The sequence below is a fragment of the Phodopus roborovskii genome, unplaced genomic scaffold (assembly GCF_943737965.1).
Source record: "Phodopus roborovskii unplaced genomic scaffold, PHOROB, whole genome shotgun sequence".
NCBI classification, from domain to species: domain Eukaryota; kingdom Metazoa; phylum Chordata; class Mammalia; order Rodentia; family Cricetidae; genus Phodopus; species Phodopus roborovskii.
In genome coordinates, this window is record NW_026126549.1 from 16,781,663 (window position 1) to 16,807,449 (window position 25,787).

Consider the following 25,787-nt stretch of genomic DNA (forward strand, 5'->3'; position numbering starts at 1 on the left):
GGCATGACTTAATATTAGGACAGGGATGACGGAGAGTCAGCTTGTTTGTGAATATGAATCCCACGTTATGGATATTTAACACAATTACCTAAACGATCAAATATATTAACCCTGCCATGTGCTGTCATGCCACCTCACACATTTCAGAAACTTCAAAGAGCTCTCATTAATTAACACTTTCTTGCCTAAATACTGACACTACCCCTAAGAAGTAGAGAATATACACAGGTCATGATCATCCCAATTTTATAGACTCCGTACTGTTAAATGATTGCACATGTGACCCAGAGGCTGCAATGAGGAGATGACCCATCAGGCTCTCTCCATTCTCCATGCATCCAGATAGGTTATTAGTAAAATATTTGGAAATTTAAATTGCAAGACATCACTCAGGTTCCTAAAACAATGGTGCTCAAGATTTAGCAGAGCAGTCCCTTTAGAACTGGGTTTTCCCAGACAGGAAGTCGGTGCACTCACCTCTCTCTGTACCCGTGGTTACGGGAACATGGTCCTCAGTAAACATGCTATTGTTTGCGGAGACTGGTTCACTTCCTTGACTACAACTTCTCTTTCTTTTACTGGGGAATTCTGGACATGTTTTATTTATTTAGAGATAGGGTCTATGTATCTCTGGCTGGCCTACAACTTGCTCTGTAGACCAGGCTAGCCTCCAATGCACAGAGACCCACCAGCCTCTCCTTCCCAAACATCAGGAATAAAGGTGTAAGCTACTATGCCTGGCTGGCCATATTTTATTAACATTAATATATTATTTTACTATCTATAAGTCTTCTGACAATGTCTTGTGTAATGGATGGTCTGATATGGAAGGAAATAATTATGAATCAGTGTTAGATTTCTATTTATTTATCTAATCTGTCTTTGTGTGTGCCAGTGCATGTGTGTACACACCATGGTACATATGTAGAGATCAGAGGACAGATATGAGTGTTGGTCCTTTCTTTCCACCTTGTTTGAGACAAGGTCTCTTAGTTTACACTGGTAAGTGCACCAGGCTAGCCAGTACATGAGCTACCTGGATTTTCCTGTATCTTGACTCCATCTTCCTGGAGAATGATGGGGGATGGGCATTACAGATAGATACCACTGAATCTGCCTTTATGAGGTTCTGGGGATCCAAATTCTTGGTTGTTATCTGTACACATGGCAAGTGCTTTAACTATGGAACCATCTCCCCAACCCCCATTTATCTTTTAAAACAAACACACAGGGGCTGAGGCTGAGAGTCTGCTCAGTGGAAGAGGGAATGGAAAGCATGCACAAGGCCGTGGGTTCAATCCTCACTACTTCCCTTTCTCCATAAAAGTGAAAACAAGTGTATGACAGACAGTGGACTCTGCAACTGCCTGTCCTGTGTCCTGTGTTCAACTGTTCTCTGACTTTCTGTTCCCTAGTCTAGCCCACTTTGTATGTCTCCGATTGTACTTTATTAGTACTGTTTTTGGGAGTACTTGCTTACTTTGTTGATTATATTTTGATGAGGTATTCTTAGTACTCTTATGCAAAGTATGTGTTTTCTTGAACCCCATGAGTCACTCACCTCTTCCTCTCTGAGCAAGAAGAGTGGCAGTAATTAGCTGTTGAGAAAAAACATGGACAAAGACCTATATACACCAATACAGAGGTATTCATTCAAATAGAGTTCGTAACAGAATATTTGATTAGTTTAAATTTATAACAATACGAAGTTATCTAAGTCAATTATAGAATTTACTTAAAATCAATGTCAAGTGATAATTGATAAACATGGTATACTGCTGAGCTGAAGAAACTCTTCTGGACAGAACATATACTCTGAGCCTGTGGCATCTACCTGGACAAAGAAACTTGCATTTACTTAGACATGGTATATTGCATGGGCATGACTAGAAGTATACTTGACAAAATAGTAGCTATGACTGGCATGGAATTATGAGATTATGAGTGGCTTTAAGATTTTATGAAACATATTTTGTTTCTCTGAAGTGAACATGGGCCATATAGCTGTATTTACACATCCTTTGTACAGAATAAATATACACACAAACACACATTTGGGGAGAGTGGAGAAGGGAAGGAGAAGAAGAGAGGGAAAGAGAGGGGGAGACAGACACAGAGAGAAACAGAGAAAGGGGGAGAGGGGGGCAGAGACTGGAGAGTGGCAGACAGTGGGGTAGGCAGGAGCCGAGTTAGTGCACAGCCCCAAAGCACTAAAACACTGTGGAGTTACGGCTGGGGCAGGCTCAGTGCTAGGAACTTGGTATTTATTGTGCATCTTATAGACTCCTTACAACACAGCCATGAAATAGAGCCTGCAGGATTCCCCACTTCACAGTTACAGACATGGGGGAGCAGAGGATGTCATAACCTAGCTAAGGATAGCTAGCCAGTGAGCATTGGTGGGGATAGGGGGTGGGGGGTGGGGGGTGATTCAAACTAGCCTGCACTTTTTGATCCTTGATTTCCATATTAACATTTAATTTTACACAAATGGTAACTGTGTGTGAGTACTTGTGTACACTAGGTGTTTTTTCAACTTAGGTGAGACATGGTTTAAGTCATGCTAATTTTATGGTGTGCAAAGCAGGGTGTGGGGGGGATGTAAATCAAGTTGCTGAATGGTTGGCTGCCCAGGATGTGATCATGGTAATTTTACAAAATTTCCTGGGCTGCCGCTTTGATCTATGTCAATTCTTTTATCTAACCAGAATGGGGTCCAATTTCTGGACATTTAATCTCACAACATTATCATGCACATTGGCCTAATTCATAGCAGGCAAAGGGTTGATCTCAATTACTGTGCCTCGCTCTTCTGGTTCTTTGTATGGCTTCTGCTTCTCTGTCAGACACACTTACCGTATACTGAGGGAGGTGCAAATTCTGCAGTGCTGCCTCATCTCCTGAGCATGTAGCAAATGGCAGCAGGGAAGGTACAAGCAGCCTTGCTTTTCCTGCTGGGCATCATCTACACTAGCAGTGCCTAGGACAGCGCTGGCCTCATACAGGGTACTTAATCCTGAACCAATGATAACAGCTTGTTTCCTAAGCCCTTGCTTCATATGCCCAGCATTATCTTATATGTGGCATGTTTTTGAAGGAGGTAAGAGTGTCCTTGGCTTCTGTCTTGGGTAGTCTAGCTCTAAGGAGTGTGCTCATAACCATTCTGCCGTATCCTCATCCTTAGCAAAAGAGAGAAGGATCACATCTTAATAGTTCTTATCAGTACAAAGAGTGTGTTCTCATGGCTCTTGCCCCAGTGTGAGACATCACCATGTTCACCAGTGGTGAACAGTTTCATCTTCCTCCTCAGCTCATACTTGGTGATTAGCTGCATTATTTTAAAGACTAAGGTCAATGCCAAGGGGATACTAATCAGTTTGGCATCTTTCACCTGACAGGTATACCCCAGTGGCTGCCAGGGGCATTCTTCCTGCCTTGTTTTCTCTGGTACCATACGAAAATGAGGTATTCAGGTATGACTCATGTCTGTAATCCAGCATTTGGGAGGCAGCAGTCAGCTGGGGCTACCAAGTGAGATCTTGTCTTAAAAAGCCCAAACAAACAAATGAACAAACCAACCAACCCAAAGCAGACAAAAGCTTTGCTGTTGAAATACCCAGCAGCTAGTTGAGCTGCCTACTTTCCTATGGAAATCCTGTTTTAATCACCAACTTGTTCCTGAATCATGATGCTGATCTATTCTTGGAAATAAGTTCAACCAACTAACAAACCAAGGAGAAACCCAACTGTAATTAGCAGAGTAGGGGCCGGAGTTAGTCTGGAGAGTCTCACTCACTGGCTGGGATGAACCTTCGAGGCGGGTCAGCTGTGGGTTCAACCTAATTATAGTGTCACTATGCTAAGTCCCTAACTGGAGGATAGGTGTGAGGAGATAGTAAACTTAGCCTTGAAGACTCTAAGTTAATCAGCTTAAGTCCCCAAGCTAGGAAGGACAGCTAGGTGAGTGCACTAGAGTCAGATCACATTTTGGTGGTTGATATCTCCCATCAATTGTAATCTGCCTAGAAATCTCCTTTCTGAGAAGCCATCGTGAAAATGGAAGAAACCAGGGAAGGACATTACCTCAAGTTCCTGGAGCTGGGATTGAAGCAGAGAAGGCAAAGTTGCAGAGTGCACGCTCACTTGGGGATCTTGTCTAATTGGGCCTTGGCAGAATTATTAACCTAGAACTCACTGTTCTTGGGATAGGTCTTCTTTTTTAGTTTTATGTACATTTCACATACAATGGTGTTTTGCCTGCATACATGTCTGTGTCAGATCCACTGGTACTGTGAGCTGCCATGTAGGTGCTGGGAATTGAACCTGGGTCCTGTGGAAGAGCAGCCAGTGTTCTTATTGGGATACTTCTGGCTGCGGGAGTGCATGAATTCTACGCTGAACTGGAGCATGGCATGGGGCTGTGTGGTGAAAAGTGGTGCCAGGTCTGCTGTAAGTTTAAAAACTGGAGATAAACCCAAAACCATGCTTCTTTATTTGCCTGCAATAAAGAAGAGGGCATGAGCAAACACTCCTACCAGTGTTTGAGTTTCTGAACCCCACAGGCTGGCCATGTGTTTCCTGGGCAGCTGGACCTGGGCAGCAGGAAGCCTGACTCTAGGGATGCTGAGGAGATGCTTGAAGCAGATGCTCGTTAGCCAGGCCTGAAGCAGTGCACCTCACTTCATACTTTATCAGAGGATTGCTCAATCCTTGGCCTCCTTCCAAAGCTCTAGCCATACACATCCAACAGCCCACTCAACATCGCCGCTAGGATGAGTAACAGACAACTCAAATGTCATCTGTCTGACAGAACCAGCCTGAGCCTTTATTTCCAAATCTTCTCTTTATCAGTAAATGACAACACTGCTACCCTCCTCACTGAGAAGTCCTGTTTCCTTTCTGTTTCTTACCCCACTCTTGTAGCTCTTCCAGAAGTCCTGCTGGCACAACCTTAAAAGGACAGCTGTGGTCCATGCATTTCATTCCTCCCCCACTGCTACCAGGTCAGTCTGGGTCCCTATCATGTCCTGCCTGGAAACAATACCTCCTGGCTCCTTCCCTGGCCAGGCAAAAAACGACAGTTACTGTCATCTGGAAATACAGAGCAGAGCATGCACTGGTGTTGATTTACAACTCCCCAGCAGTTAGGACAAAATCCAACCTGCTGGGAAATACCATGCCAGCCTCTTCCTATCCTGCAGTTCTGATTGTGTCTCCCACTAACTTCCCCTTCATTTTACCCTTTACCCGTACTTGCTCCCATCCAGAGATCAGGGTTCAGTCATGTGCCTTATCATTTAATTTGTAGCTCATTGAAAACGCTTCTTACAGTGCTGGGGAGATGGTTCAACAGCCAAGTGCCTGCTATGCAAGCATGGGGACCTGATTCGGGATTCCCAGTACCCATGCAAAAGCCAGGCATGATGTGTGTTCATCTGGCCCTAAAGCTTGGTGTGGAAGGCAAGGGGCAAAAGGCAGAGACAGGAGGATCCCAGGGGCTTACTGAAGAGACCGTGTCTGAACAAATAAGGTGGACAGCGATAGAGGAAGGCATTTGGTGTTCACCTCTCACACCAACCCCACGGTGTTCACAAGCACACACACACACATATATATAAACACAACATACACACACCTGTGAACACCTAACATTTTCTACAGGGTACAGAATGACTGAAGAGCTATCACTCCTTTGTTATTTATCCATTTGTTGCTTCTCGTTGCAATAAAGCCTTGAAGACATTCGTATTGTTATATAACATAACATATTGTTACACACACACACACACACACACACACACACACACACGCGCACACACAAATGCTGAGTATATTTAGTGTAGCTTGTGTGTATATGATTTCAGGGCTGACCACTTTGTACTGGATAACCAATGGGGAGCTCATCTCTGGAAGTGGCTAATTCTCCTTCTTTTTATGTATTTCCAGTATTTATTCTATCAACACCCTAGAGGTTTATTATTTTCCTTTTTTTAAATTGAAAATAGGTTTTCCCATACAATATATTCTGATTAAAGTTTTACAACCTCCAACTCCTCCCAGAACTTCACCTCCCATCCACCTAAATCTATACCCTTTTCCCCAGTAGAAAACAGTCATCTAAAACAAAAGTAAATAAGACAAAATAAAAACAAACAATCCAGGATAGTAGAAAACAGAAAAAAAAAAAAAAAAAAAAAGAGCCAAAGGGGGGAAAAAGTCACAACAAACACATAGATGTAGAGACATGCATGGAAATCCCATAAAAACACAAAATCAAAAACCGTAATATATAAGCAAAAGACCTATAAGTAATATGAGGCTCAAAGTAATATGAAACAAACAAACAAAAAAAAAAAACCTCCAAAAAATACTTTGTTTTTTGTTTTTTCAAAACAGGCTTCTCTGAGGCTTTGGAGGCTGTCCTGGAACTCGCTTTTGTAGGCCAGGCTGGTCTTGAACTCACAGAGATCTGCCTGCCCCTGCCTCCTGAGTGCTGGGATTAAAGGCATTTGACACCACAGCCCAGCTGTTTGGTTTTGTTTTTAAAAATATTCACTTTTGGGCTGGGTGTGGTGGCACATGCCTTTAATCCCAGCACTTGGGAGGCAAAGGCAGGTGGATCTCTGAGTTTGAGATCAGTCTGGGTTTATAGAGTGAGTTCCAGGACAGCCAGGGCTACACAGAGAAGCCAGGGCTACACAGAGAATCGATGTCCTGAAACAAACAAACAAACAAACAAACAAAAAAAAAACCAAAAGAACTCATTTTTAGTTTATGTGTGTGAGTCTTTGTGTGCATGTATGTCTATACATTGTGTGTGTACCTGGTGCCCAAAGAGCCAGAGGGTGGATGCCTTGGAAGTGGTGTTATGGATGGCTGTGAGCTACCATGTGGGTGCTGGGAACCGAACCCTGGGTCCTCTAAGAGCAGCAGGTATTCTGAACCACTGAGCCAAACTGGCCCCAGGGACTTGGCTCTTGTTTTTTTATACTTGGCTGGATGCAAAAGCAGTGCTAGGACACTTAATGAACATGGACCAGTACATAAGCTGTCAGCATCCCTGACCAGAGATGGTCCTATGGCACTAGCTAGACTAATTAAATTGACTGTATTTGCTGTGTGCGAACACCAAGTCATCAAGTTCATTGCTTTTAGTCTTCCAGATAGAAAATCTCACTTGATTTCTGAGACAAATAGCTACTTTTTTGTTGTAAGATGAAAAACCCTTTCCTTCCTTCCTTCTTCCTTCCTCCCTCCCTCCCTCCCTCCCTCCCTCCCTCCCTCCCTCCCTCCCTCCCTTCTTTCCTTCCTTCCTTCTTTCTTTCTTTCTTTCTTTCTTTCTTTCTTTCTTTCTTTCTTTCTCCCTTTCTTTCCTTCTTTTTGGGTTTTCGAGACAGGCTGTGCTGGAACTTGCTCTGTGTACTAGGCTAGTCTCAAACTCACAGAGATCCACCTGCCTCTGCCTCCCAAGTGCTGGAATTAAAGGTGTATGCCACCAATGTCTGGTCAAAACCTTTAGTCTCTACTCAAGCTTTTTTTTTCCTTTTTTAAAATTTATTTTATATAATAAAGTCCATTTAAATGAATTTATAGACTTTTTTTTTAAATGAAAATGACCACAGGTTATGAGATAGCATGAGAAACCCAGCAAAATTATTCAAGGTCCTTTGTACTCATATGGTTCCTTCCCTCCCTTTCTCCCTCCCTCCCTCCCTTCTTCAGAAACTGCCTTGAAATAATAGAGAAGTTCACAATACCAAATATCCATCTAAAAATTAAACAACTCTAGTTTAACCAGAAAAATGCACTGAGTGTTTCTCATGTGCCCCAAGGTTTTCCTGAATGTAATAATGTTCTTTCTGTTCTTGATAGAATATTAAGGCCCAGGAGGTCAAGTTGCCTGTTCAAGGTCAGTTGGGTGAGGAGCCCGTACTTGAAGCCTCAGCCGCTACTCTCTCAGTGCTTCTTTCCCTTAGCTTTTGCTCTACCTGAAATCTTAGTAGTCATTTTTTAGTTTTTCTTATGTGGATAGTTGAGGAGGGACTTGTCAGGGGGTAAAATCAGGCTTGGCAGAGGGCCTGGGATACAGTCCATTTGTTTTCATGTGACCTTTATCAAGTTCTTTCACCTCTTAGGGAGTAAAAAGTGGGAGTCTTCCTTAGTGGGGAGTAGAAGGTGCAGCTCTTTCATGGAGAGATGAAGGCCCTCCCTACTTGTCACAGAGATGACACAGAGCTTGCAGGCTCCCACTTGATTTGAAAACATCAGGCTCTACTAAAGAATGCACATCATCCTTCACTTCCCCTCTATGAGCTCTGGGTGTGCGTGGGTGGTAGCTTACTCTATAATTCCCCATGTGTGGTGTAACTGGAATTTTTCTTTCCCGCCAGGTCCTGCCTATCTTTAGCCCCAAATTAGCCCACAGAGAACATGTATCAATTTATAAAACTGTTGGCTGATGGCTAGGGCTTCTTATTGGCTAAGTTTGTCTTAATTATTAACCCATTTCTGTAAATCTATGTATTTCAATGTGGTCTTAGCTTACCAGAGAATGCCTGGACCTGTTAACTCCTTTAGCAGCTACATGGCGTCTCTCCACAGCACCTCTCTGCCTCTCTCCCCAGCATCCTCCTCGTCTCCTAGCCCCACCTATCTCTTCCTGCCTCTACTGGCTATTGGCCAAACAGTGTTTTATTCATCAACCAATAAAAGAAACATATCAGTTTCTTTTTGAACAAGCAGCTCAAATCTCACAAGGCAGATAATGGAATAACAAACCCAGCATCCACCACTCCAGGGAACCAATGCCTCTCTCAAATTAGGACACACCAGTATGAAGCAGTACCAGTGTGAATGACCCTAGTACTATTTCCCATTTCTTCCTCTCCTCCCAGCCCATATCCAATCTATCAGCAAGTCCTATCTTCTGGATGAATTCATGTCTCCCTAGTGCCATTACTTCCTCCCCCACTCCAGTAGGGTCTCACTGCTAATGCAGACTGGCTTCAAATTTGGGATTGGCTGGCCTTGGCTTCCTGAGTGCTGAGACTGATGGTAGGTACCACTGCATTTGGCTTCTAATGCCACTTATTACCACCACCCCCCTCGCCAAGTTTCCTTTTTTGTTTCAGGCTATTTGATCATACTGTATGAAGATGTCTCTGTCCTTCCTCATGTACCTAAGGCATCTTCTGATTGGTTCAACAAAGAGCTGAATGGCCAGTAACTAGGCAGGAGAGGATAGGTGGGACTTTTAGAGAAAGATAGGAACTTGGGGAAAGAATCTGAGAAGTTGAGATTCATCAGCAAGACACAGAGGAAGTTAGATGTACTGTTATGAGGAGAGGTAACAAGCCAAGTGGCAGAGCATAGATTAACATAAACAGGTTAATTTAAGATTTAAGAGCTAGTTGGGAGCTAGTCTTTCACACTTAATAAGCAGTCTCTGTATCATTATTGGGAGCTGGCAGTCCAAAGAAAGACCTGTTATACCTTTTTCTTTCCTGAGCCACACAGTATTCTTTCACACTTCCATTCCTGTTATCCTAGAAGCCAGTTTCTACAAGTAGTGAGACTGTACCTCTTCTCATGCTTAAAATGCCACGTTCTCTAAAGAGTCTTGCATGATTTTGGTATTTATATACACAGACCCAAAGGGTCCATGGTAGGCTCACAGGTTCTACGGTTTTGGATGGGGGAAATCTCATTTCTAGTTTTACAAACTCTAACTGCAGAAAATTTCAGTGTCATTAGCAGTACATGTCACCCCCAAATCCATAGATATTTCATATCACATCACAACTATAACAGGAAGTCTGGAATATTGCTATTTCAAAGATAATTACTTGGTCTGTCACAAAATGTATTAATGAATACATTTGCCTTTCATTGCACCACTGCCTTTTAAATATTTTGATAACTAAATTTTAATGTAATTTGTTTCCTTCACATTCTTATGTAATTATTCTTATGCAGTTAAAAAATACAAGGCTCCAGCCAGGTGGTAGTCATGTAAATCTTTAATTCTAGCGCTCGGGTGACAGTGACAGGTGGATCTCTGTGAGTTCGAGGCCAGCTTGGTCTACAGAATGAGATCCAGGAAGCTACAGAGAAACCCTGTCTCAAAAAAGGAAACAAAAAACAAAACTACAAGGCTCCAACAGTCAGCCAAAGGGTCCATGAATAAGTTCAAGCATCTCTAATCTAGCTCTGTATATTTCTGCCTGTTTCTGCCTTGGAGTGGCTGTCCCTCTGCTTGGAACTTCCCTATCCCTGCCTCTTTCTCATAGCTGGGCTTGCACTTGCAGATCCTTATTCCCAGGACTTCCCAGACCTCCACACACACCTCCACTCCAACCGTTCTGCACCACGAACACTTGTTTCAACCCCTTTACCACGTTTCTCACCTTGTGTGCTGTTTTCATCCTGAACCTTCTATCCTCGCACATAGGCCCTCTTAGAACATTGCACACATCTGTCCTGTCCATGCCTTGATTCCTATTTCCTAGAATCCTTAACTTGTGCTTGACAAACACTAGGTGAAGAGATAAACAAACTGTGCAAACCAGAGATTTTTTTTTTCCGAGTAGAATTCAGGTGAACTGAACTCTCTCTCTCTCTCTCTCTCTCTCTCTCTCTCTCTCTCTCTCTCTCTCTCTCTCACACACACACACACACACACACACAAACACACACACAGTAGCATAACTTGTTCCATCAAATATAGTACAGTAGGTTTTCCTAGCTACACCTGTGGAGTACAAACAGAGACAAATATTTAAGAAGGTCTGGCTGAGCTTGCTGCTATTAGGCACACGCCTGCTCAAAGAGGGCTGGAACCCTCAAGGCTCCACTTGGCTTAAATTCACGAGCTGTGCTGGTGCTGGACAACTCTGCACTCTAGTGTCAAGGGAACCCCTGCTGAAAGAGTGTTTTGAGCTGTGCTGCACATCTGCATATGCACCGTGTGAGCTGCTCATGCTCTCCGAGTCCAGACATGCTCCTCACTAGGCACCTCACATAGAGACGGAAGAGTCTCCCACTTGCAAAGCCATTCTTACTGCTTCCCCAGACTTTCTACATATTTCCCATGGGGTTTGATGTGTAGATTCTGAGAGCCAGTGAAGATGTGGCACTCCATCACCAAGTGGGGACAGTGTCATTTTGGTGGCATCACCTTATTATATCCAGTGCCTATAGGCTGCTTTGTTAAACAGAGGAACCTTCAGGGAAGACATTCTTTTAAAGACTGTTATTGGTGTGTGTGTGTGTGTGTGTGTGTGTGTGTGTGTGTAGGTCAGGAGAGGGTATCAGGTTTCCTGGAGCTAGAGTTACAGGTTGCTGTGAGCCATCCTACACATACACTGGGAATTGAACTCAGGACCTCTATGAAGAGCGGTGAGCATTTTTAACCACCACATCATCTTTCAGCCCCCAGAGAAGATTTTCTTAAGGCGTAAGGGTGAGAGCTGATGTATGTAGGAGGGCATGGAGGACCCTAGCTGGATGAGTAGTTACTTTCTGGGGGAAACATCTACTATGGCTGGGAGGCAGGCATATTTTGAGCTTTAGTACTTCTGAGGCATATACCCAGAGGTGTCCCTATGGCAGAGCCAAGTCAACCATGGAAGAAACCAAATAAATAACTAGTCCAGGCCCTGTGTGTGCAACTAAGACTGAAAATCACCCAATCATTCAATGTGGCCTTGTGTGAGAGAAAGTTGCTGTGGTGTGTGGAAAGCTGTTCTCAGCTTTCAGACTTCGGGTATTCGGGACTCACTTTTGGAGACAGATGTCTGTGCTCTCTTTCAGTTTATACAACTTTTCAGATGAGGACCTCTGACTTGTGGTGAAGAATTTGAGAAAAACCATCATCTCTTAGAACTTGTATTTGAATGTAAGTGTTTACCAGACTCCCAGCTACATCAGAGAACACAGGAAAGGAGAAGAAGCAGTGTTTGAGAGTATTTCCCCTCATTTCCTTAAGATACTCCTTGGTCACAGTTAGGGAGCCTGCATGGGACTGACCTAGGCCCTCTGCGTGTGTGTGACAGTTGTGTACCTTGGTCAATTTGTAGCACTCCTAGCAGTGAGATCAGGACCTGTCCCTGGCACTTAACTGGCTTTTGGGAACCTGTTCCCCATGCTAGATTACCTTGCCCAGCCTATATGCATGGGAAGGAGCTTGGTCCTACCTCAACTTATGTGTCATGGTTTGTTCAAGCCCAGGGGAGGCCAGCCCCTTTCTAAGTGGAGCCCGAGGAGTGGATAGGGAGGGGATAGATGGGAGTAGAGGGAGAGGGACAGATGGAGAGGAGGGAGGGGAAACTGTGATGGGTACTTAAAATAAACAAAAAAGTTAATTTAATAATAATAATAATAATAATAATAATAATAATAATAATAATATAGTCCTTGGTCCAGTATGATTCTCTAGGGTTTGATGAGTCAGAGATGGGCAGTAGGGTTTGCTTGCCTTAGAATCAGATTTCTCCTTAGGTCCTGAGCACCACACATCCTCTAAAAAATTAAAAGATCAAAGAAAGGCATAAAATGTGAGGTTTTTAAGAAACGAGCTCTGTAAGACATAGGGCCGAAGAATAAGAAAGCAAGTAAATTGAATAAACGAACTTAAGAAAAGAGCTTGCTGAGCAAGAATGGCAAGGATTCAGATAATACATATTAAAAAAAAATCAATGTACAAATGATTTCCATGAAATGAGAAAGGATATGAGCAGCGTTTCATCATCTTAGCATGATAGTGAGAGAGCCAAGCCTCGCCTGGGAAAAGTGCTGCCCCTGTACCCGTTTTCCACCTGCAAACATGGATGGAGGTGGTTGTGCCCATGAATAGGAGAGCACTGGGTGCTTAGAGCAGCAGCACAGGCCACAGCCACAGGAGGTAACTGTGGGGACAATGTGAATAGAAATGACCAGCAATGACACTGCAGCCAGGAAGTCCAAGGGCCTCTTCCTACGAATTCAAAGCTAAACCTTGCGAACACTGAGCCAAGTGAAGGAGGCTGCAGGAGAATGACGTGTGTGACATTTCTTTGGGAGGCGATGAAAATGTTCTAATATTGGTTGTAGAGATGGTTACGTGGCTCTGGGAAACCGCCAAATGCCACTGAGTTGGTATGCTTTGAATGTGGAATCCCGTGGCATGTGACTTCTAGTCCAAGGTATAAAGCTGCTTAAAAAAGTGGAGACATGCCAGGTAGTTGCGGCAGCGCACATCTTTAATTCCAGCACTTGGGAGGCAGAGGCAGGCTGATCTCTATGTGTCGAGGCCAGCTTGGTCTACAAAGTGAGTTCCAGGACTATTTCACAAAGAAACCCTGTCTTGAAACCCCTCTTCCCCCCCCAAAAATCTGGAGACTTGAAAATACCCTGTCTAAAAACCCAAAGCATCCTCCTATGGATTCCCTCAAAGAAACCCTCCATCTTGCACAATGAGCCTTGCATGTGTATCCTGTTACCTCGTACCTCGTCACCCTTCACCTGACAGGTGTGTGTTCAGAAGAACAGCAGCTGGGAATGTACTGTGACAAATGAGTGACCTCTGGGTTTCAATGCTAACGCCACAGATTTAGGAACAGACTAGACCCATTTTTACTCCTGTTTCTGGAGGCTTTTCTCAGGCCACCTTTGTGCAAACAGCAAGCCTTTGGAAGGGGTGGTTAATTAGGAAGGGTCACATTATTTTCATCTCCCAGTTTGTACCTTTCACTGATTTTGTTTTTCTCAGATTGAAGCCTTGCGTGTCTGTACATTCCATCTTACTCCTCTCCTGATGCTGTAACTGCCAGTGTCTCCTACAAACTATCTCAGCCATTTTCCCGCAGGGCCCTGCAAGATTTTGGACCTCATCATTTGTTCCAGCTTCCGTTTGCTAGCGTCATGGAAGGTAAAGCCATGACACCACAGAGAGTAGATGACACAGATTCTTTCTCAGTCTGATTTCAGCCTTCACAGGATCTTATACATCCTCCTAAGTGGCACAGCCCAAAGCAACATATCTTTCAGAACTGGAAACAAAACAAAACCCTTGAAAAGCATTTCTCTGTCTTTTTTGTTAATCAGGTTTCTTTTCACATGCTATCAGTGCTATCTGTCCCTCTAACTGGGTAATGACGAACACAAAGCAAGCGTTCTCCTCACAAGCTCACAGCGTCCCCGTATTTCCATGAAGGGAAGCCATGCAGCAGGGAGGGCAAGCATAGAAATGTATGCATGATGAATAATAGAGAAGGAGGGCAAAGCCTGAGGACCAGGAGACCTGGCCGAGCCTCTTCTTATCTTTCCCCAAATCAGCTGTGTCTGTCAAGAAAGGGAAGCAGAGGACTGAGGCAATTACATAGTAATTCCAGGGGAAACTCAGGTTGTCTTTCATAGGCTGCAAAACGAAGCTCGGCAGAGTGAGTTATTTCAATGAGTGTCTTTGATGAACTAAACCTCCCTCTGTTTGGCCACCACGATGCACAGGAGGAGGGGCAAGGCTCACCACACTGTGGAGTCTCCCGGCTTTCTAATTGCATCTGTCTTTTGGAAGTTGCCTCAGAAGAAACTGGTGATGTGATGATTCTGTGCTATGGGGACTCAAATGTGGACAAAGAGTGACTAGGTGAGGGGAGAGAGGAAGGGACAGGTAAAACCCTTTGGAAACGAAGAACGGTTTTTCTACCTAACACCTATTTCTCAATCAGACTAGAGTGTAAGAGAGGTGGGGGGTGGGTAGCACCAACCACTGTTATCCCACTGTTATTTGTTAGTGTGTGACATGTACAGATGTACAGATGACGGTGTTGTCATGTATGCAGTAGCACATGTGTGGAGGTTAGAGGACAACTTTGAAGAATCAGTTCTCTTCCGTATTTACTTAGGTCTGCAGTTTGGATTCAGGTTATCGGGCTTTTGTGGCAAGTGCCTTTACCCACTCAGCTGTGTTGCTGGCCCAGAGATTATCTTCCTTCCTTCCTTCCTTCCTTCCTTCCTTCCTTCCTTCCTTCCTTCCTTTCCTTCTTTTTAATTAGTTACAGTTTAGAGCAGTTTTTGGTTCATAGGAAAATGGAAGGGAAAGTACAGAATCCCCACATATCAATGCTCCCATTCCCAGTATCCAATGAAACACCCTCCTTCACGTGTTTGAACACTTGATGCCTAGCTAACAGCACTGTTGTGAGAGATTGTAGAAGCTTTGAGAAACGGAGGTCAGCTTGAGGAAATGAGGCCCTGTGGGCCATGGTCTGATCCAGGTTGGGCCTGTGCTTTCCATGTGTTAGTTGGCCATGATGTGAGCAAGCAGCAACATTCTCCTGCTGCCATGGACAGGAAGGAGCTCGCCTGTTAGTAGGCCTCCTCTGCCATAATGAACTGTGTACCTCAAACCAAGGATAAATCCTTTTTCCCTTAAGTTGTTCTGTCACAGAAATGAGAAAAGGGATTAACACCTGCCACTGTCAACATCCCCTTACAGAACGGTACAGGTGATAACCAACCTACGTCAACACGTCACTGTTACTCAAAGCCAGAACTGACTCCAGCGTTTACTATTGGTGTTGCACATTCTATGTGCTTGGCAAATGAGTGATGACATTTCACCATGATATTGTCATACTGAATTAGTTCCACTTCCCTAAAAGTTTCTGTGTTCCTATCTATATACTGTTCGCTCTTGACAAGCAGCTCTGGCAGCTCTGGATTTAATAGACAGACTCAGTATCAATAGTAAACCAGGGCTTTTTAAACAATGGTTTTCTTTTTCTCCCTCCACCCTCCTCTTCTCCATACCTCTATTCCCAGTATTAGGGGGTGAGCCAGGGCCTCACACACCAGGCAATCCCCATTCTCCTCTTTCTAAGGTGTTTCTAGTTCTCTAGAAAGCCTGGTGATTGAGAAGGAAGTCCTGGGCTGTGTATGAGCTGATAAGCAAAGAAAGAAAGGGCAGCAAACAGCTAGTTGGTGCTATTAGAGGTGGAGCCTTTGGGAGGTGATTGGGCCATGAGGATGGGGACTCTCATAAATGGCATTAGTGCCTTTCTAGGAGAGACTGCTGAGAGCGAGATCTTCTGCCACTTGAAGATGTAACACGAAATCAATGAGAATACGGCCCCTGCCAGAACCTGGTCATCCTGGCATACTGATCCTGGGCTTAAGAGACCCCATCATTGTAGGAAATAAATGTCTATTGTTTATAAGTCACCTTATTTATGGTGTTTTGTTACAGCAGTCCCAACTGGACTAAGACACCAGGTATGTAGAAACGGTGTGGGCTTTGGTGAGAGGGCACCTGGCCTGTTTTTCTGCCTTACTATCCCTGAGGCTGGAAGCATTTAAGATCTTGGGAGAGTGTTTTAATCTCTCTGAGTTGCAGCTTGCTTATCTACAAAGTAGGACAAAGTTTTTGTTACTGTAGGAATACAGGTAACATTGAGACAGGATAATATACAATATTTTCCCCTTGCCTGATCAATAGGAAGGGAAAACCTGAGGTGTGAATACCTTAAAGTTCAAATATAGGTATATTCAAAGTAAATTAATGAATCCAGGCCTATTCTGGAAAGTGAGGCTCTTAGCATAATAGGACACAAGGCTTGAGCTCCCATCACAGACTGAAAGCTGTTCCACTTTGGCAAAGAGAAGTTACCATATCTGTGTTAGCAATGCATATTGCCATTAACAGTTGTCCATTAGGCAGACCTACCGTACTCCCAATAATTTCTCAGTGGATTTCTGTAAAGCCATGCATTTCTTCAGAATGAAAAGTCAGTTGTTGACTAAAACTGCTGAGGCACATGCTGGCTGGCAGAAGCCCTCAGCAGGGAGCTGGGACTCTGTCCCAGCAATCTGCACAGGCCTCCTACAATCTACATCTCCCTTAGGCTCTATAAGGCACCTTGTACTTTGCACAGGTAATCCCTGAGAGTTAATTGTGCCTCGTTATTTCAGGAGGATCCAGGAGGAAGATGACTACCAGTTGCAGCCATTCAGTGAACATTTTGCTGCTCCTCTCTTGGATTCCCCTTTACGACTGTCTCCTGCCAGCAGCCCAGGGACACCTTTACCTTCACCTCCCAATTCCCATGTAATAACATTTAATCGTCTGCCTTTCAAAGACTCAACTCCGTAACAGCCGACATTTGCTGTACATACTGGCTCTTATATTGGAGTCAGCCATGGGAGTCTAGTCTCATTGCTCTTACCCTCTGTCCAGATGTGTTTAAAGAAAATCTGGCTGGATTTCCTCAAACGTGGGGATGCATAGGGATGCATTTGTGAAGAGCGCAGACACGCCTCTGCTGTTCTGGGAAGGCACGCTGCTATAATGTCTGGGCAGTAGACACACACCTGTTTGCTATGTTATACTTTGCCTCCTCTCTGCTTTCAGAAGCACAGAGAAGTGAAAACAAAGCTGCACGGAACAATTGGTGTTTTCTGTCTCTGCATCTCGTCCCACTGAAGTTTTCAGATAGGATGAAGAAGGGAGAGGGACCAGGTCTTGATGAGAATGTGGATTCCAAGGCACATCTCAACCCAAGTTCACGAAAGTGTCAGCACAATTTAAAATAATAGAATCCTCTCATGTAGCTCATCTTATCCAGGGAATTGGATTTCCCCCCAAATTAATCCTTTAGCATCAACAAAAGGGCTGAAAGCACAGGCGCCGAGCTCCTCGCTCGCCTCCATCTGGCAGGGCTGTGTGAACACTTTGGTTGGCTTGCCTTTTTAATGAAGTGATTTTTAATGAAGCAAGCTGTGAATTTAATAGATACCTTAAAACAGCTTCTTTGTAGCTAAGCGTTAAGTAACGAAACAACTGCCAAATTAGCCACCCAAACCAAGAGAAAATCTTAAGGCCAATCAACTGTAGGATCTGGGGTTGCTGCGGCTTCTGGCTGCCAGACCTGCCATCTGGACGGCTGGCTGAGTCAGGATGGTGCCACAAGGCCATGTGGAGACAGATAGCCTGATGGAAGGCCTGTTAAGGGACCTTGCCAAACGTCAAGGGACTGTGTGGCTAGCATGATCGCCAGTACTCTTCTCCCTGCTGTCCATGCAAGGGTGCTCTTTTAGAGATCCATTTAATGTGTGGTTAAAGATTGTCCTTGCCAGCCCTGATGGAGGACAAGAGGGAGGAAATTACTACATTCACGTAGAAGCCCCTCAAAGCAGATGGTGGTAGTAAGACAGGTATAGACAATAGCTTTAAAGGTGGAAGAGATGACCCAATCTTAGTAAACAGGAGGCAAGTAATGCAAGCCAGTGGGATGGCTGAGTGGGATAGACAGCAGGCAAGCTGGGAAACAAAAGTTATCCAAGCTCTTTGGTGAAGACCCAAGTTATGGACACAATAAAAAAGCATCGCATGGTCTGATTGTGAGTTACATGCCTTACTCCCGGGCTGAACTCACAGACTTTGAGGGACAGAGAAGCTTGCTGGTGCTCCAAGAGCAACAAGATTCATTTGGGAATTTCCTCAAATCAGTTTATACCCCCTATTGTGTTATTTCCCAATTACCCCATTGCCACAGGGTTTGCTGATGGATATGCTAAAGCAAAGCTCTCACCTTTTCAATTGGATGGATATTAAAAATGAAAACAAAACACAGGAAGAGTACAACATCATTTCTACCTAAGCCTGACACATATGAATGAATGTACATAATCACATAAATATATGTAGAAATACAGTATCCCACGCACACACAACTATTCAATAGTTTTGAAACATTTACTTATTTTTCTCTTTGGTGTATTGGTATTTTGCCTGCATGTGTGTCTGTGTAACGTGTGTGTAGTACATAGGCCAGAAGAGGGTGTTAGCTAGAGTTACAGACAGTTGTGATCTGCCACATGAGTGCTGAGAATTGAGCCCCTTTGGGAGAGGACTGTTGTTAACTGCTGAGCCATCCCTCCAGCCGCAGAAGTAAATCCTGAATATATTAAATAGCAAGTGGCAATGTATAAAGTGGTTTCTCCATGTGTAGCTTTTGCTGCTCTGGGTGTAGTTTCTCCCCGCTCTGGGTGTAGTTTTCTGCTGTGTGTAGTTCTCTTTGCTCTCTCTGTGTTTAATCCTCTGTTCTGTGTATAGTTCTCTTTGCTCTGGTGTAGTTTCTCCCTGCTGGGTAGCTGAAGATTACACTGAATCCAGAGCACACTTTAAAAAAGAAAACATATTCCTATGGTGTCTTAAAAGAAATAAAGTCACAAACAAGAAAATTGATAAAAAACATCCTTAATCCTATTTCCCTAGCTTTATATTCATTTATTGTAGGTAGCTTATACATGTGAAAATAGTCCTCAGTTTTAATTTAGCTAAACCTTTGACTCACAGGCATACATTTCTTATCAGTTAGTCATTGTAAGGGAAATAGGAATATGGAAGGCTAATCATGCCCTCTCTGTTCCAGGAAGACAGGACTCAGACAGTCTTTTTTTCTAACTACATTCCCACCATTTCTTGCTGTTTCATTTCAATCCCTGCCTTGAGGAGCTGATCTCTAACTCTATGAGTTTTCTGAGTAAGGTGGCTATTACACATGCATGTCCTAGGAAGCCTGTGGTGACACTCCACCCTTAGGAACTCGTGTTGCCAGCAGTTACTTCATGCGCGCGCACGCACGCACGCGCGCACACACACAGAGTGATATGGACTTCCCTAGCAAAGTGGTCAATCAGAACCACTGCCATAGCCTCATGCTGGAGCCCAGGCAATCACAGTGTGTGTGTGTGTGTGTGTGTGTGTGTGTGTGTGTGTGTGTGATCAGCTTGCTGTATCTTACTCTTTGTTATAAAAAAGAATAGAATCAGGCTTCACGTTATCAAGAAAACCAAGGTAAACTAAAGAGGAGCAGGAAGGAGACTACAACCTCCCAGGCTAGTGGGCCCTCCTATGGTTGGTAGTGAGTATTTAGTCACTACATTCTAGTGACCCATTATTCTTGGGGGTAATTCATCTTATAAACTGCCTCTGAAACATTTTTATTGTCAACAAACCCACAACAGCTTGCTTCGGGCCTTGCTGCTTGTGAAGGTATGGGGTGCATGTGTGTTAGAACTGGCCCCTTTTTTTATGTGTTGGATAGTTTGACTGTTTTCCTTTCTTTCAAGCCATGCACGACTAGACACAGACCTCACGAGACTGCACTGGCTGGACCACAGCAGGAATTCATCCCTATCTGACTAAATACGATGACTGCTTTGTCACTCTCAAGGGTTGGAACTAACTTTTGTTTTACCGGCTTGCTTTGCAGCAGCAAAATACTTAGTCCATAACTTCTGCAACGTGGGCAGGTAGGCAAGTTAGATAAGAAGGTGAGATGTAAGTGTGCGCATTGAAAGTGTAGTTTGTTGGTTGTGCTGGGAACCCAGATCCTCCTGCATACTGAGCAAGTGCTGTGCCATTGGACATTATCTAATCCCAGGATGCATTTAAAAAGGAAATAATAAGGACATGTAGCTTTATAGAGACCAAAAGATGTCATGGAAAGCTCCTTATCTACCCTCTTCCACAGTGAAGCAGAGAAACTGAGCAAACACACAGATGGCCACACAGATGGTCAGTGGCTAAGTGGGAGGGGGTGCCCAGTCTGGAGGTTCTAATAAAAACCAACAGGTTTGGCCATTATGAGCAGAAACTCACTCTCTGAGGGGAAAACATTTTACATCACAGTCTGTGTATACACAACAGTCCTGGGCTCTGGACCTTAAATGAATGAGTAACAACTGGTGGCAAGTTTCAGAAGAGAAGGAGAAACAGAGTCCCTCAGGGATGGAGAACAAAGGGCAGTGAAGGGTTGTGATGGGTGAAGGATGGAAGGGGCGTCCCAAAAGTGCAAGTCTGAGATGCCGAAGTAATTGCAGCTAGTGTTAGCATTTCATTGCTGACAAATAAAACTTATAAATGACTTCTAAAACTGCTTCCTCCAGCAACAAGAGCTGTTATTGTCACATTGATTTTAAAATTAAATGCTACAGAATTTTCTTGCTTTAATGAGAAGGCAGATCCAAGTGGTAAACAAAGTAATGATTAAAGCAATTAAGAGAATAAAAATGAGAACTAATGCGACAATATTCCTAATCCTTACCCTAAACAGGCAGCTTTGGCTGGCATACCAAGAAGATGCATGCTCATCTCTAGATGACATTATTGAGAAGCACTGGCCTCTGCGAATATGCTGTGCTTTGGTAAGGCTCGGAAAAGTCAGTTAGCAATGACACTTGTTGAAAAATCTGCCTGCACCTGGCTCTCATTTGTTCTCCAGCTGAGAAACCAAAGACAACTTTTTATTGCTTTGTGGTCAAACAGCAAGTTCACTTCTCCATGGGATGATCAAACGGCCAGCCTCCCCCAGTCGGAGAGGGTTTGCCTTTCACTTTCAAGTTGTTCAATCATCATTAACTCTGAAAATTGTCACATTCCATTTGTGCAATGAAAATTTCACCACTGGTGACCGTCTGGGTGAAGTTTTTGTAGGTGAGGCCCTAAATCTAATAGAACACCTCACACATTCTCAAGGTCATTTGCCTTGTTGCTTTGTTTAACGACAGCTGCCGACCATCCTGCCAGGCTTGGGACCTGACACTGGAGACTTGGAAGAACATTCTGTATGTGTTACACTCTCTGAGATGGGAAAGGACCATGGTGCGTTTTTAAAAACTACAATGTGAACATATGAACACACACCAACAGGCCTCTCTCTTTTGGATTTTTTGTCAATCTGAAGATCTCAAAAGAAGACCATTGGAAATGATCCATTTAAAAGCCTAATTTCCTCACCCTGGGAAGCCAGCTCCCCTGGATAAGCTGCAATGGCAAATTGGAGAGATTCCAAAAGTTTCTGGAAAGGAGAAATAGACTTTTCCCTTTTGCTATTGGGCTTGGGAAATCTTAGTTTCTCTGTTTATCATCTTATTGTATCTGTCTCTGCAGAGGGGCTCTGACACACTAGGGTCCTGAGAACCCGGTACAGGGCCAGATCCTGACAGGCAATCTCCAAGTATGAATTTCTGAAAGTGGCTGTCAAGTGGCAAAATGGCCACACAAAGAGGTCACTTGATGCAGTCTTCACAAAAGCAGAGTCTGTGGGGCAAGCCAAATAAATGTCGCACCATTTGGGAAGTCAGTCACGGACCAGACTAGCTTGAGTTATAAGTCATGATTAAAGTTTCAAGGTCAAAAACACGAGGATGTCTACACAGAGCTTTCAGTGTCTCAACATCAGCATCTACTACACAGTCTCCAGGAGGGGCCTCTTCAGCTTCTAGTTCTGGTTGCAGTTTCCCTGGGACAGCTTTGACATAGAGACATGATTCTCAGCACAACTAACTGTACTACAACCACTCTGCCTCATCATGCATTAAAACTGAATGGCTGCCAATGCTGGGACTTTTACTAACTGGCAGGATTCAGAGGCAGGAGAGAGGGCAGAAACACCCTAATAATCACTTTCCTCCAGTGATTCTAAGACCAGCCCAGTCCGTAGGTCTCAAGGAAAATCCTGTGCATCTTAAAACATAGAGGAAATCAGCCTGCTATTTTGGCCACTGAATTGACAGCATCACCTTTTACAAAAAGAAATCCCAGTGCAAGGCAATTCACTGAGAGGTTTCAGAAAGACCTTTGTTCATTGAAACATGTTTGTGTTTCCTAACTCTAATTTTTTTTTTTTATACTTGGTGATTGTTTAATCCTTACAGTAGTTCCAAGAAGTAAGATGACTTACCCCAGTGACAGAACTCAGAAAGTCTGGATTTAATCCACTGTGCTACACAGCTAGCTATCCTTTCTCAAGAAGATTTCCAGGGATGTACAACCCAAAAGTCCCTTTGTGTGTTGCTTCAAGGAGGGCAGAGGGTATTGGAGAGGGGTTTGATATGTATGTTTTTATCAAAGGAATTAACAAATGGAGATCCTGTCTCTAAAGTTCCCCTTTCCCTTTACACCAAATTCTTCTTTCTTGTTTCCACCCTTGTGGAGGTCACTCTTGTGCTGTGGGCTCCTGAGTGAGATGGTAAACTGCCCCTCTTGGTGTCTGTCTTTCTGTCTGTCTGTCTCTCTGTCTCAGGGCTATTGCTGTGCTTCAGTGAAGCTCTACAGGGCTTGTGACTGGGGCATAAAAGCAGACATCATTTACTCATTACATCTAAGTTTTCAGGACGTGCTCCATTACTGACCTCCACTAACGGCCTCGGTTTGCGCTCAACTGCAAACCTGAAGTGGCAGAGTTCACAGTAGCTGGTATTTGAGGATGACAGCCAATGCTCCAGGCAGCTCCGATGGATTGTCCCCAAGGTCCCAGTACATTCACATGGAGAGAGCAAATCCTCTTGGCTGCTGCCCTCATGGCAGATCCTGCACATTGGCCGGTCATTGAAGGGGCTGCAAGAGAAGGAGGGCACCTGATTGTCACTGAGTAACAACCCACTGCCCTGGGGAGGGCTCTTGATTTGCATCATTTGGACCCTCCCCAGGGGCAGCACTCAGAATACAAACTGCATTAAGCTGGCCTCCTTACAGATATATGTATACCTTCAGGAACCTGAATATATTTCCTCTGGACACTGGGGGACTCATGGTGTCTTTTTGTGTGTGATGTCAGAAGCCACTGAATCTTAATGACTTGACCTGTTAATTTTTTTGGATAGACAAATGATGATGTGTTCATTTCTAACATTTTTCTTCCTTTATCTGTTGAAATACTTTTAGGTATAAACATTACCTTCTAGATGATTGCCTAGTGATGTGGTTTGCATAGGAATGTTAGGATTTATAATTGTTTTATAAAACAATTGTACTTGTTTTGAAAAATAAAGATGTGATTCTCTTGCATCTTCAAAGTGATGAAAGACTTGGTATCCCTGTGAGTTGATAGGTTTAAATATGCCTATATGCTTTAACAATTTATAGTTTCTTTGCATATATATGTGTGTATATTTACATGTGTGCACGCACATGTATATATGGGCACACATTCACATGTGTGTATGCTAGGGGCCAGAAGTTGATGCTGAGTGTCATTATGGATGTTGCTCTCCATCTTATGCATTCAGGCAGGGTCTCTCTTGAACTCAGTTCTAGCAAACAGAATCTAGTCTGTTTAAGCAGCCAGCTTGCTCCAGAGAGTCCTGTCTCTACCTCACAAGTGCTGGGATTACAAGTGAGCAGCCACATCTGCTGGGCTTTATGTGGGTGCTGGGGATCCAAACTCTGGTCTGCATGCTTGTGTGGCAAGTGCACTATTCACTGAGCAATCCTCCCAGCCCACTTCTTTCTTTTCATGGTTAAGTTCACTTGTTCTTGCAGAAGACATGTGTTCAGTTCCCAGAATCCACATGGTGGTTCACAACCATTTGCAACTCCAGTTCCAGGGGATTTTACTATCGTCTTTTGATCTCTGCAGGCACCAGCCACATGTGGTACATATTCACACACATGCATGCAGACAAAACACTCACATATATAAAATACAATACATCTACAAAAGCATTCATCACCATTAAGAACAAATTCTTTCAAAAAGCTTTTAAGAGCTGGGCAGTAGTGGCACACATCCTTAATCCCAGCACTTGGGAGAGGCAGGCGGATCTCTATGAGTTCAAGGCCAACCTGGTCTACAAAACAAGTTTCAGGACAGCCAGAGCTGTTCCACAGAGAAACCCTGTCTCAGAAAAAAAAACCATCCCCAAAAAGAATTTTATATTTTATGGTTTAATTTTACATGTGTGAATGTTTTTCTGGCATGTATGTATGTGCATCACATGCATGCCTGGTGCCCACAGAAGGAAGAAGAGGGCATTGGATCAATGAAACTGGAGTTATGGATTATTATGAGCCACCATGGGGTTGCCAGGAACTGAACCAGGGTCCTCTGGTTTCTAACAACTGACTCATCTCTCCAGCCCCAAGAACAAATTCTTTCAAAATGACATCAGTTGTAGTTTCTAGACAAACAGCATCATTTGAGTCAGATGAAGGTATGTGCAAGTTCCCTTCATGCTTCTTTTCAATACTGCAGGAGAGTGAGAACAGGAAGTACATTGGTGATGGACTCTGAAGCAGCAGACTGAGCTGGGCACAGAGCCAAGGTGTGGATGGTTCCTTGAGCTTGTGGAGATACTCTTTAGGATGCTGAAGACACTACACTGTAGTGAGTGGTGAATCTGTCCTACTGAGGTGGCCTTTAGAGCTCTACATTCTTGTGGAAAAGCCATTCTCTCATATTTCTTGTAGAGGACATGGCACCACCAATGGTTCCCAGCTCTGCAATTTGGCTGCCTGAGCTCAAACACAAGCTCGGGATCTTATTTGTCAGCTAGCTATGAACAAGTAACTTCATCTCTCCATACTTTAGTCTCCTGATCTGTAAGATAGGCTCGGAAATGGAGCCTTCTGTATTGATTGTGAGGATGAAGAAAAGTTGGTCTAGAGCAGGTCTTAGCTTGAAAGGACCTAGTTAATGCTAGCTACCGACACTTGCGGAATTAACCAGGGCTGAGGAAAATCAAGTAACGTAGCCCTCACCATATAAGTCTAATGGAAATTTCAAATTAGGATGGCTCCTTTTTCAACAAGAGGGACCAACTGCTTCTGCGACTGGCATTTTAAAAAAAGGTTGTGAAGGCATGTGGCCTCCTTTCACACTTTCTGTTTTCTTTCTCCTAAGTTCTCCAGAGATGATGTTAACCTTGGTCCATGCCCCATGACTTTTTAATACTGTCTCTGATCTAAATGGAAACAGCCTCAGAAACACTACAGATCCCCAAAGACTTTTCTGGGAGTGACCCTG

At 43.8% G+C, this 25,787-nt stretch overlaps 1 protein-coding gene across 1 annotated transcript in view; it reads right to left on the reverse strand.

Moving 5' to 3' along the window:
- Marchf3 (membrane associated ring-CH-type finger 3) overlaps nt 1–25,787 on the reverse strand; it is a 140,199-nt gene that overhangs the window by 9,404 nt on the left and 105,008 nt on the right. Inside the window, exon 3 of the mRNA XM_051200879.1 lies at nt 23,176–23,380. Coding sequence (XP_051056836.1) covers nt 23,176–23,380 — 205 coding nt within the window. The remainder of the gene's footprint in view (nt 1–23,175; nt 23,381–25,787) is intronic.